The sequence below is a fragment of the Cygnus olor genome, chromosome 6 (assembly GCF_009769625.2).
Source record: "Cygnus olor isolate bCygOlo1 chromosome 6, bCygOlo1.pri.v2, whole genome shotgun sequence".
NCBI classification, from domain to species: domain Eukaryota; kingdom Metazoa; phylum Chordata; class Aves; order Anseriformes; family Anatidae; genus Cygnus; species Cygnus olor.
Window position 1 is genome coordinate 12,518,589 of NC_049174.1, and position 12,134 is coordinate 12,530,722.

The window sequence follows — 12,134 nt, forward strand, 5'->3', positions numbered from 1 at the left end:
TTCTTGGTGCAACTATGGGTACAAAAGTATTACTAGATCAGAAATAGGACAAAAAACAGAAGGAAAGAAAACTCATTTATAGCTTTACAGCAAGTGCCATAAAAACTGATCATTCAAAACCTATCTGCAACTTCTTCCAAGTATGCCAACACTAAAATGGGCCTTTACATGAATTTGGCATTCATAAAATGAACTTGATTTACAAACCAAGCCAGGAACAAGTCCTATATATCTGCTGAAAAGCAGAAGCAGGGAGTACAGAAACCTTCTCTACGCTGCCCTGCCTATAATCTTCTGAGCTTTCATTCCCAATCACAGGTTCTCAGACCGACTATTTTGAACCTGCAACCAGCTATTAGATAAGTGGACCCTCAGTGAGGCCTCATATACCATCTTCACACTTTCACATCATCCACCACAGAGAAATTATTCAATGGTACCATAATCATATGAAATGTAGACATTAGAAACAGTCCTTGTATTTCCTTCCAAGTTGTCTTTTTCAGCCTAACCTTTGTTCATGAAGTGAAGCAGTACATAGCTATGTGAATATTCCCTAACAGGACAAGAAACAGCTAGTAGTATAAGTCACCTGCAAACCAAGCACAACTATTTTACTTGGGCAAGTAGAAAAAAGTAAATGCTTTTATACGAGGTATACTTACAGAGCGCAACTTTTTCTGCCTTTAATGTAGAGGTACTAGAAAAAGCGTGACCCAATCATCACTTTTCACATTTTTACTCATTTCCAAACACTTAAAAAGAAAATACAAATTGTTTATAAAATTGTTTTTGTTGTTTATTTTAAATGAAGCTGGTACAGACAATGTCCATTCAAAACCCACGTCCCAGGCCAAAAGGTACAAACAAGAGTGTCAAAGTAACACCTGTTGTCTGCTGCGAACATCCTTGCATGAATACCTGCATGTACTAATTGCTATATGAAGTTAAAATACTTCTGGGATCTTCTGACAAGATTTAAGAATCATTAGGGTTTTCAATTCTATGTCTTCAGCAAAGCCATCTCTGGAGCAACGTACAGATGACAACAGTTCTAGCTTTTCCACTTCCAACTCTGATCTTCTTCGTTGGGCCATCAGCACAATTTAAGCAAAATAGCTCTGAGTTATGGATACACAATTTCTCCACAGTTTAGTTCTGAAAAACTTCATCTCGCACTGAAAGTTATAGTCCAGGAGTGAAACAGTCACACATCAAAACTTCAGGGCAGATATGGAAGTCATTAAGAACACTCGCCCACCTGGCAGATCTTACAACCTTCGTGCCTGAAATGCACGAACCTAGTGAACATACAAATGCATGTGTGTACATGTATTTCTAAAGGGGAGGGCAGAAGGGAAAAGGAGAGCAGGGTTGCAGCTGGATCACAAAAGTTCAGCACAATGAAAACAGAAACAATAGTGTATAATGAGCACGAGAATTCAAAATACCAGACGCTTGAAAATAAACTCCCAGAGATGGGGTGCCAGTTTCAATTCAGTGTTGAACACCACATTACAAAAGAACTATTATTTAAAAATAAAAAAGGATTAAGGGGAAAGAAAACAAACAGAAGGATCTAAACTGTTGAGTGACCCCCCGTCTGTTCCTGATAAACTTCAATCACATCTTCCTCCTCCATCCCCAGCTGTGAGAACAGAAAAAACAGCACAATTGTTATAAATCTGGTGTAATCTGTTATAATTCAGAGCAGGTCCTAGACAACCTATACAATGCTTTGTTGCGCTGTCCCATCGTAATTCGTCAGAAGACAAAGGGGTGATAAATTTTTTAATTAGTATTTCACTACCCATCACTCATGATTTTTATTTTTTATTTTTTCCTTTAATCATATACATCTCAGCACATCCCAAAGTCAAAGCAACAATCTGATCTGGAAAATCTAAATCTACTTGTGGAGCAGTACACACCAGCTTGGAGGTGGCTAGTTCTACTTTTCTCGTAACCCCTTCTTGGGTAATGGATGCACAAGGACATAACCAACAACATAGTGCAGTATGCATAGTACTGCATAGTAGCACCAGCTGTGTAGCCATGTGGCTTATAAACAGCACACTATTACAGCACAAGACAGCTAAGACCTAAAACTTGCAACTCAAAGCCTGTTTGCAACTGTTCTCTCAAAGAAAATAACTTGTTGAATTTCACAATGCACAAGTTGCTCTAATTTGTTCCAGAAGCTCATTATTGTAACTCAGTTTTTCTTCCTGCTTATCATTACAATTGGTAAAAGTCACTGGACAGCAGAACTAACCTATTTTCTGTTTATTTACACTTCCATCTAATAAACGTGAACTAAATACATGTTTGTTCCAAAGTCAAACTGAAGGTCTATCTCAACAACTGACCAGTTCCCTTAGTCTTTTTTCCTCTGCTGAGTAACTACACCCTCCCTTCTGAGGGAATGTTACGCATGTAGGTCCAATTAATGTTTTTTCTAACCCGTGTATCAACCTTTTTAAAGATTCTAGTCAGACAAGTATAGTCAGACTACATTTGACTAAATATAGTCTAAGAAGGTTGGCTATATTTAAAGAAACATCTTCAATCAGATGAACGGGCTAGCAAAACAGATAAACTAACCAATTTTGTATTTAGTTTTTCCAGTGAACTCTCTATACATAACGCTTTCTAGACAGAAACTCACCTCCTTGGGGGTATGATTATCAGTAATTCTCTGACCCTCAAAGAGAAACCTGAGTGAATTCATTGGAACACCCTAAAAAAAAAACACATAATAAAAATCAATTGAAACTTGCATGTATTCATAAGAAAACATTTTCAAGAAAACCACCACACATGAAAGCCAAAAAGGAAAGCATTAGTTCCTGTTACAAAGGGAGCTCAGCTATTCTGTTGCCTCCATGTAGACTATTAAGTGACTCAAGGAGAATGATAGTGCTGAACTGCATGTTTATTCTCAAGTTGCACTGGAGTTCTAGCTCAACAACTGGGAAGATTCCTCAGCTTTGTTTTGTACTGTTTTGTACGGCATGCCTGTGTTAAAGCTGAATACCATACTTCACCCCAGTAAGTACACTGAATGCCTCACCTTTTTCTCTTCTTTCCACTTACTTTACAAGCACAACAAACACAAATGAAATATGACCTGTTTGGGCATCAATTACATCTCAAGTATTGCTTGCAAGTCTTTAGGCGTAACAATTCATAGGAAGGAAGGAAAAGCTCTTCACACTGCTCCAACAATCCCTCTTGGCCAATTTGGAAGAAATGTTTGTGGTCCCTCTAAGAGAAAGATTACTTGACATCAAAACCAGCAACTCTCCAGAATTCAGCCCAGGAGACAGATTTAGCTGTGTCTGTCGAAGCATGTATTTCTTGAAAGTAATCTGCACACATGCATTTCCAGTCAGTAAGAGTCCTGCATGAATAATTTCCAGTATCTGTTTTCAAGTTTCAAGTTCTTTGATGAATCCCAATTTTAAGAATTTGTATTTGGCTACAAGTATCTGATATTTAATCATTTCTTTCCTCCTCTAATAGGATAGCAAACCATATAGCAGCATGCAGATATCAGCATAAAAACACTGAAAATCTAATGTGAACAAGGTATTTCTACAGAATTGACAAGTTCAATTTGTATCAAAGTATTAAAATAAAAAAGTATTTTGTATGATTATATCTGAATATAGTCATATATATTATATACGAAGTGAACTACAACATGAGTGCTCAAGAAAAGGCCGCACAAGGCATCTATCCCCAAAGCTGGGGGCAAACTAGGCCAGGGCTGCTGGAAATAGCAGCAGTGAATCCACAGTATCTGCCACAGAACCTGGAAGTGAAGTTATAGTTATTGTCCTAGAACAGTAGTTACTATTTACCTACATCAACCATTAATATTGTGTATTTCTTCCGCTTAGGGCATAACAGGTAGCATTAATTGATGACCATATTAATGATAGTAATAGTGTCTAAGGCTGCCCTCATCTTAAGCTGCAGTCTTCTACAGCTTTGAGGGAATTTCATTTGGATCAAGAAAATTTTAAAGTAACTATAAACTCCTGTCCGGGCATTTTAAAAGGTAACTTCTACACAGCCACTATATATTCAGTATCATTGTTTCACAAACCTGTCTTTGACAGTACGATTCTTTGAGTTTCTTGAGGTGCGTTGTCATTTTCACCTTGAAGTGAATTTCACTGCTGTCCTAAGAACAGAAAAGAAAAAAGTTACTCTTTCTAGTAACTACTTATTTTATCTATGGTCATTTTAAGACCTTCATTGAGAAAAACTTACATAAAACTAGCACTGAACAGTTTAACCATTCATTACACAATTTTAACTATCCCTGTGCATACCTTAGGGGCTAAGTCATCCTAGAGGTTCATATTACGCACTCAATTCATTACTTTTGCAGGAAGTTCTATTTTAAAACAGGTGGCATAACATAACCTTCAGCTCACTACGGTCATCTTTGGATTTAAAAGTACTAAATACCATACTTGTTTCAGTCTGTGCTCCCATCTTTAACCAGCTGATACTCTTAGAAAATCCAAACATACAGGGGACTTCTGCTTTAAGATTCCAAAAAACAAGTTAAAACTTGCATTTCAAATATATGTGAAACCTTGATCAATTACAGCAATTATCCAGAAGATACAGGCTGACTTGGCAACAGAACACTAACCTAAAACAAAATCTTAGGTTTCATTATTCCTTAGTCCTTTCTACCAGCTATAAGGTATGAATAAACTACGTCTGTCAAAATGGCCACAGATAAAACAGACTACAAAAGGTTTTGCACAAAAATCTCGTGGGTCACGCTTAGCTTTTGAACGTGTTCTTGTCATTGCTGATTAAACCAGCAAGAGGTAGGTTAGTTTATGTCAGTCCTACTATAGGTCATCTGTCTCCAGTCAACAGCCTAGCAACCACACTAGTACTCCAACAAACAAAATTGAGTTAAATCAAATGATTTAGGGGTTCTTTGCAGAAAAGAAATTCTGTTCAAGAAGTATCTGGACATCTATTCAAACAACTTAAGTTCAGACTTGTAATTCACCACTTATTACCAACAAGCCTACCAACAAAATCTTCTTCCTATTCCTATTTAAGAGAGTTGGTCTCACTGTTAGGGTACATGAACTCCAAAGACCTGAAGTTAAGACTATGCTAACACATTACCAGCAACTGGTAAATAGCTTTTTTGGGGGTTGGAGGGGAAGATGAGCATTGAAGAACTGAACGTATTAACTTCCATCTGTTCATTTCTATAACTCAAAAATTCACAGCATCCACCAAATGTCAGTTATGTAAAAACTCACCTGCCCAATGACTTTCAGTTTAATGTATTCCCCCTCTTTCTTATCTCCTAAGTCCTCAGCTGAAGGCTTTGCTTCCTGGAAAAAAAAAACATTTCAAAAATCTGTAATCAAAATCCAACACTTATTTTCATTGGACAATACGATGGCTGCTGTATTAAATTCAAATTATTCAAGGTACTTTCTGTGTGTGTGAAAATAGTAACATAGAATTATGATAGGCTGTCTGCATGCAAGAAGTTAAAATGGAAGGAACACGAAGAACATGAGAAGGATCATTTGAAAAGACGACATGCAGAAATTGGAAATATGATTTTATACTAACTCCTAATCAAGCAGTCAGCAAAAAAATAGCAAGCGTACCAAGAGACTCAGGTACTTGACAAAAATGGACAGCATGAGTAAACAGAAAACACTTATGACACCGTATCAGCGTGAAGAGTGAACCGTGAAACATTTTTCCATCTAATTGCATCAACAGCGGTTGCTGCTTTCAAAAGGACAGTAAGCTGCCTTTTCTCTTATGACAAAAAAACATCAATTAACAGCATCCTTCTGGCATGTTTGTTACGAGATTAATTCTTAAAAGCTGAAGTTGTACTTCTAAGAGCTACAATGTTTTGATATCTTTCCAGGATAAGAATTAATTGTACAGGCAAGTTTGATTCAACAATTCAAGCACTGGCGCTCTTCAACTTGGTTTAAGTATTACATTCTATAAGGCATGAATCAAGGACAAAGTTTTCATGTTCACTGCTGATAGATCAGACAAGCCAAAAATCAGGCATTATTAACCCTATTCCTTGCCTGTCACTACATATTTTGGATGAGGCCTTTGGTTACATTCCATTACAACACAAAGGGGTCTTACGCAGACACTGCTGCAGATCCAGATGGTGCTTGATGAAAAACCTCCCAAGAAACAATGATACCGTGCTGATCATATTTCAAATCTACCTTTTATATTCTATTGCTTATCACAGTAGACAAAATAAGCAGAATACGTACAGGTACCTAAGGCTTATGTTTTCCTAAACTGGGGCTTTTTTGCTGAGTATGTAGAAATATCATGGACTCCACCTGGCCTGAATTTTGTTTTTTTAAATACCCACGCAGCACAACCTGGACTGCTGGGACTGATTTATTACTCTTCGAGCTCAAACCAAGAATCGACCTCAAGCCTTCAAGAAACTAAACACTCTCTCAGGTCTCCAAGCAAGTCATTTTTGAAGCATTAAAGGAGTCTTCAGCAGTAACAGCAACCAGGCACCCCAAAGTTTTTCCTTTCTATCATATCTGAACTCTAATCTCACGGGACTATTTTCAGGAATAAAGATATGCTGGCTTCCAGTCCTGACTCAGAGGGGAAAAAAAAAAAAAAACAATAACCTGAGACCTGTTTTGATAACTTGCACAGACAGCATTTTTACTGTCTACATACACGATTACTAACCTCAAGGAGTTAGAAAGATTCAGATCTCTACTGATGCAAAGTATGTAACAAATTGTCTCCTGTTTTTGCAATCACTTGAAGAATTTATAAGAACATCCTGTCTTTTTACATGACATTTCCTATCAGTCAGTTTACCTTTGCATAAGAACTGAATTGCACAGCAGCATATTATCCCAACAGTAGAGGTATTTGTAATAGTTTATGCACTTCTAGGCATTGTACCATTGACCTATTTAGCCCTCCCAAACAAATCATCTTGTAGAAGGTATAACAAAATATCATTACTACTATAGCAGCACCTCTGGCCAATACAATTGGAAAGGAGGGATTCCTAAGATATTTGATCCCCACTCTCAGGGAAATAAGACTCAAGTACCAAGAATTAATAGGGAAAGCTGCAAACAGTAGAAAAAGTAGAGGGAATCAGAGTCCTGAAACACTATAACATAAAGGTGCTTGTTTAAAGCCCCAGAAACCTCCCACCCACAAAAATCAGGGCAAAGACAGAATTTCAGGAAAAGAGAAATTGGATAAAACCAATATTGACCAAAAAGTTTGGTTTTTTAAAAACAAAAGGTTTGAAACCAGAGTACAAAACCCATCAAGACTGAAACAGCTCCTTGCATTTTGTCAGTGCTAGCTATACTGCCAGTCAATGCCAAATGGTAAAGCCAGTAACAACAACAACAACACACACTTAAGAACAAAGAAAGCAAGGAGATAGCAAGTTACTAAACTACTACCACTGGCTAACAAAATCCCAGATAAACAATCCACAAGCAAACCTCCAGACTTTTACTCGCACTGTGAAAAGAACTAGTGTTTATTGGAGCATCACGAAACCTTACATTAAATGAAAAAAGGAAAAAAGCACCACACAAACAGCACAGGAATACCACAATGCTAAGTTCTAACTTTACATTAGATCCCTAAAGTTTTAAAGGCTTTGTCCCACAACTTAACCTAAGTAGCACAACGTGAAGTAATATCTCACATTGCTATCAACACCAATCTCACAACCTTAAAACATCTGAAGTTTCTTGGATGAAATGCACTGAGCGTGCCAGGTATTTGCTGTTGCAGCTAACAGAACCACAAAACAAGCATTGTAAAGTTGTAGGTTGCGGATTTCCTCCTCCAGTTTTCTGAAGTGCTCAAACTTCAATGTCCAAGGCTTACAAAGAACATACTCAGTATACTTTAGAACTTCTAAACTCAAAATTATAGAAGGAATAAGATTACAACACACTTCCTAACCCAGCAAATAAACTCTTACATTTGTTACAGGAATGAAAAATTACATAGCATTGTATTTGCAGTATGTGAAAAGAAAAAATGCCTGCAGCTAGATTCAATTAGAGCAAGAACAGCCCAAGATTCTTCATGGTAGAGATTTTTTTTTTCCTCTGCCAAGATCCCACCAAGCAGCGATGTGTTTTTTGAAGTTTGCCCTTTTTACAAGTACTTTTCTTTATCAAAAAAGTTAATTTCCTATTGGAATCAAAGTAACTAAATCAAGTACACTACTTGATTTATACCTAAAAGGACAAGCCAAAATTACAACTAGGGACAAATGGTGTAATCTTAAGAACTTAATTCCAGGTCCCCAAGGAATACATAGCAAGCAATGCACAATTCTAGGCAATTTGATTATTCCAGTGGGCTTGATAAACAAACGAATATGACCTACTGTTCTGCATTACTGTACATTTCATGGGTGCTTCAGCAGCTGTTTAGCTCTTGTTGCACAGTCCCCCCCAACAGTGTGATACAATATATGATAATGTTTATCTTATCTCTCTCCAATAAATAAATAAATAAGGGTCATTAGCCAAAGCCCTTTAAGATACGTACTCAAAAAAGGGCAACATATACAGTGAATTTTATACACTTCAAGCAGCTCCAAAGAGCAAACATGTATATGTTATGTATGTGTTTTAGCAGGACTGGGCTGGAAAAGGAATTACCTAATGAAAACTGCTCTGTGTTAAAACATGCCTTAGCTCACAAACGCAGAGCACTACAGAATGGGTCATGTGAAGACCGGCCTACAAAGTCTAGTTCAGAATTTACTTTTTCTTCACATGCAGCCACTTTCGTACATTTCACTATACAGGGAGCACACCCTAACTAGTTTCAGCAACAAGCTGTGCTTATAGCTGCACACTCGGGGGCAGAGAGAGGCAATAGCATCCTCACCCACAGAGCTGCACGGGGCTTGAAAGGCAGGGGTCAGGGGAAGAAAACCACCAGCACATACAGCACTGGTTTCTATTCACGGGTCACAACATATCAAGGTTATTCTGCTAAGGAGACACAGTACATACTAAGTTTTCGATACTTTTAATTTCCTGGCTGGCACTGAAACTATTCTCGACTTCATAGCATTGCAGGAAACATTTGTAGACACTGACATTGATTTTTCCAAATTCAGATTGTCACGGCAACGTTAAAAAACCACTGCCATCTGAAAGCAATAGAAGAGATCAAGTGAAACAGAACACAAATTAAAATTGGAATGCTGTTTTAACTTTCCACCAGCAGGCCACATAGCCTAAAGCCATAGATACAGCAAAAGGCTGTACGTGTGCCGTGCCAAGCGAGGCAGGAACTTGCCGTACGAGCAACTATTCGCGTCCCTGCCTGGGAAGTCGCAACCAGCAGCAACACAGCGAGGTACGAGAAGAGAGGGCAGAACAGGGTCCCGGTGGAGGGCTGGAGGTTTGATGTAGGCAATGCCGAACGGGGAAGGCTTGGGTTCTTCTCCTTCCTTTTCCGCTCCCCAGGCGGACGGAGGAGCTGGCAGGCCAGGCCAGCTCCAGGGGAGCAGCGTCCTACCGCACGGCCGGGAAGCGGAAAACGAAAGGAAGCGGCTGCTGTGCAGCGAAGCCCCGCTCCCGGGGCGCTCCCGGCCCCATCCGAGGAGCAGACCGGGGGCGGAGAGCGGGGCGCCCCCCCACGAGTCCCCCGGCCCCGCGGTCCGCAGGGGGCGGCCGGGCAGCTCCTCCGCCGCCCCCCGGGGCCGCGCGGCCCCCCGCCGCCGCTCCTTCCCCTCCGCCGACGGCTCCCCGGGCCGGGCCGGGGGCGACCGTACCTGGTCAGACATGGCTCGGCCCCGGGGCGTGCGGCAGGCTCGGCTGGGCCGCTGCAGGCGCTCGGCTCCTTTCTCTGCCCGCAGCGCAAACACAGGCCGCGGAGCGGGCGGGATTTCCTGTGCGCCTGAGCTCACTTCCCGCACGGCCGCCCCACGGCTCCTCCCCGCCCGCCGCCCCCGGAGGCCCCCCCGAGCCCCGGCGGCTTCCCCCGAGCTGCTCGTGGCCCTCCGGGGCGGGCGGCGGGGAGGGGAGCGCTTCGCTCCGAGCGGCCGGCCCGAAAAAAGGCAGGAAAAGGGTAACGGTAGCGTAAAATAGCTCCGCAGAAAGAGGAGATTCGTGACCGCTAGGTAGGTTAGCTTTACCAGCTGCTTTGGGGGAAGGGTAGGAGGCATCGCTGGGCAGAGCATATCGAGCCACATCGTCTTCGACCTCCATTTACTGGGTTCTTCTGTAAGACCAACCACTGAAGCAGCTGCACTTTGTATCAGCGCTGCTGTGCCTCCCTGACTGAAAGACGTGCTCCAAGTGTGACAACGTCAGGAGATACACCTTCATTAGCCAGTGTAGCACTACACAGTATTTAAACGCGTGTGAATCAGTTTTAAACACAACTGCTAAACCCCATCAGAATTAAGAAAAAAGTTAGAAGACATACTCTATACAGAGTAATAACATTAAGATGACTTTTCTCATACAAGACCTGGCAGGCAGGAAAGCCAAATTTATTGATACTACACCAAGCTGACAGTAAAAGTAAATTATGAGTTCAAAAACACTATGGAAACCAACCAAATAAGCCATTTAAGGGCTTTAAAGCAACATACAGTACTAAAACAATTAAAAAGAACATACTTAATATTACCGTAAACACTGTTACTACTCACAAACAAAGACAGTTTTAAAAGCAGAAGAGGACCCTTATAGTGATATCACTACAGCCTCAGACTCTGGCATGAAACTTAAGTGCAATTCTTAACGTTACTCATTGTTCCATACAATTCTGTAATAACAACTAAAGCTCCCACGACCCAGAGTTCAGTTACCTATCCCTATGCACAACATAAAGGCACAACAATGAAATCTGCATACATGCTAAGTATCCATAATGCTGACTCTGCCCCTCCTTACTCACTGTGGTTACAGATATGTTACATCCCCAGGGTACAAACCATATTGGTGCAGTACCTGCAAAACTGGTCTCTGTTCAGCCCATAAGACACAGGCACGTCAACAAAATTCATAGTTTTATTTTTTAGCAGCCTAAACACAACAGAGAACGCATTTAAAAATAAAAATAACACTTTTAAATTAAAAGACTAAATGTACACACCCAAGCCTCCTCCCCAAAAACCCAAAGTCCTTCTTCCTACTGCAGCCACCACCAACGCTGCATTACCTCCTTTAATAACCTCACTTAATTCTCAGGTGTATTATAACTTCTCTAATTTCTCTCATTTGCAACTACTGTCAAACAGCTGAAATCAATAACATTCACCTCTGTTAATTCGAATGGAAGTTTAACTTCCTTCTCCACAGCTGTGCATGCAGTTCAAGAGGCAAGTGGTGTAGCATTTTTAAACCTACTGGCCCACCTATGTTGCACAAAGGCTCTCCAGCCTGTTGAAAACAGCTTTCTTAAAGCCAAACTTCAACCTACACAATAATCCGTAATCTCATAATAGCAGTGCAGTTGTTTGGGAGGGGTTAGTGCTGGCAGAAAGGATGAATACCATGTTCTAAGCGAGTCCCTGAGCCAGCAGCACTAAAGCAGCGTTTTAGAAGTAGAGAACCTGGAAATTGCCTTTTTAGCTGAATGTCACCTCTCTGGTAATGTTATGAGTTCTTGGACATAATTTGGTTACAGTGTCTAAAGTACAAAAGTCTCTCCACGTGAAAAAATGGGGATTATGTGTAACCCTGTACTTCTCTGGCTGTTGGCTTTCCAGCGTAGCTCTTACACAGGGCCGGGAGAGGCAGTAAGGCAGCACTGACTCATAGGAACGCTCTACGAAACGCACCATCAGCCCCCGGTGTTAATCAAGCCCAAGCATCGCTCCCTTCCTGCGGGCACGAAGCGCTCTGCCTGCGTTCGGTGCAGGTAACGGTGACCACAACAGCAGCGGGGATTTCACAGGGCGAGGGCTGGCTCTGCCCTTACTCCAGCGGCGTGCCGGCCCCCAGCCCGGCAGCGGCCGAGCCCCGCGGGCACGCCGCAGGCGCTCCGCAGCCGGTAGGTGGCAGCGGCGCCGGGCGCGCTCCCGCCCGCCACGTGTCCCGCGG

The 12,134-nt window shown here is 41.3% G+C and overlaps 1 protein-coding gene across 2 annotated transcripts; it reads right to left on the minus strand.

Annotated features, from left to right (window-relative positions):
• Positions 1 to 781: 781 nt before the first annotated feature.
• On the minus strand, positions 782 to 12,118 carry SUMO1 (small ubiquitin like modifier 1). 2 transcript variants are annotated; one of them, XM_040561844.1, is made up of 5 exons: positions 11,873 to 12,118; positions 5,310 to 5,384; positions 4,115 to 4,192; positions 2,669 to 2,740; positions 782 to 1,648 (listed from the first exon to the last, which is right to left on the minus strand). In XM_040561844.1, the coding sequence occupies exons 1-5, from the start codon at positions 11,873 to 11,875 to the stop codon at positions 1,580 to 1,582; spliced, it is 297 nt and encodes a 98-aa protein (XP_040417778.1). In that variant the 5' UTR covers positions 11,876 to 12,118; the 3' UTR covers positions 782 to 1,579. The 2 variants fall into 2 exon arrangements, with proteins under 2 accessions (XP_040417778.1, XP_040417777.1); XM_040561843.1 differs by lacking the exon at positions 11,873 to 12,118 and adding an exon at positions 9,854 to 9,995.
• Between the last annotated feature and the right edge of the window lie 16 nt (positions 12,119 to 12,134).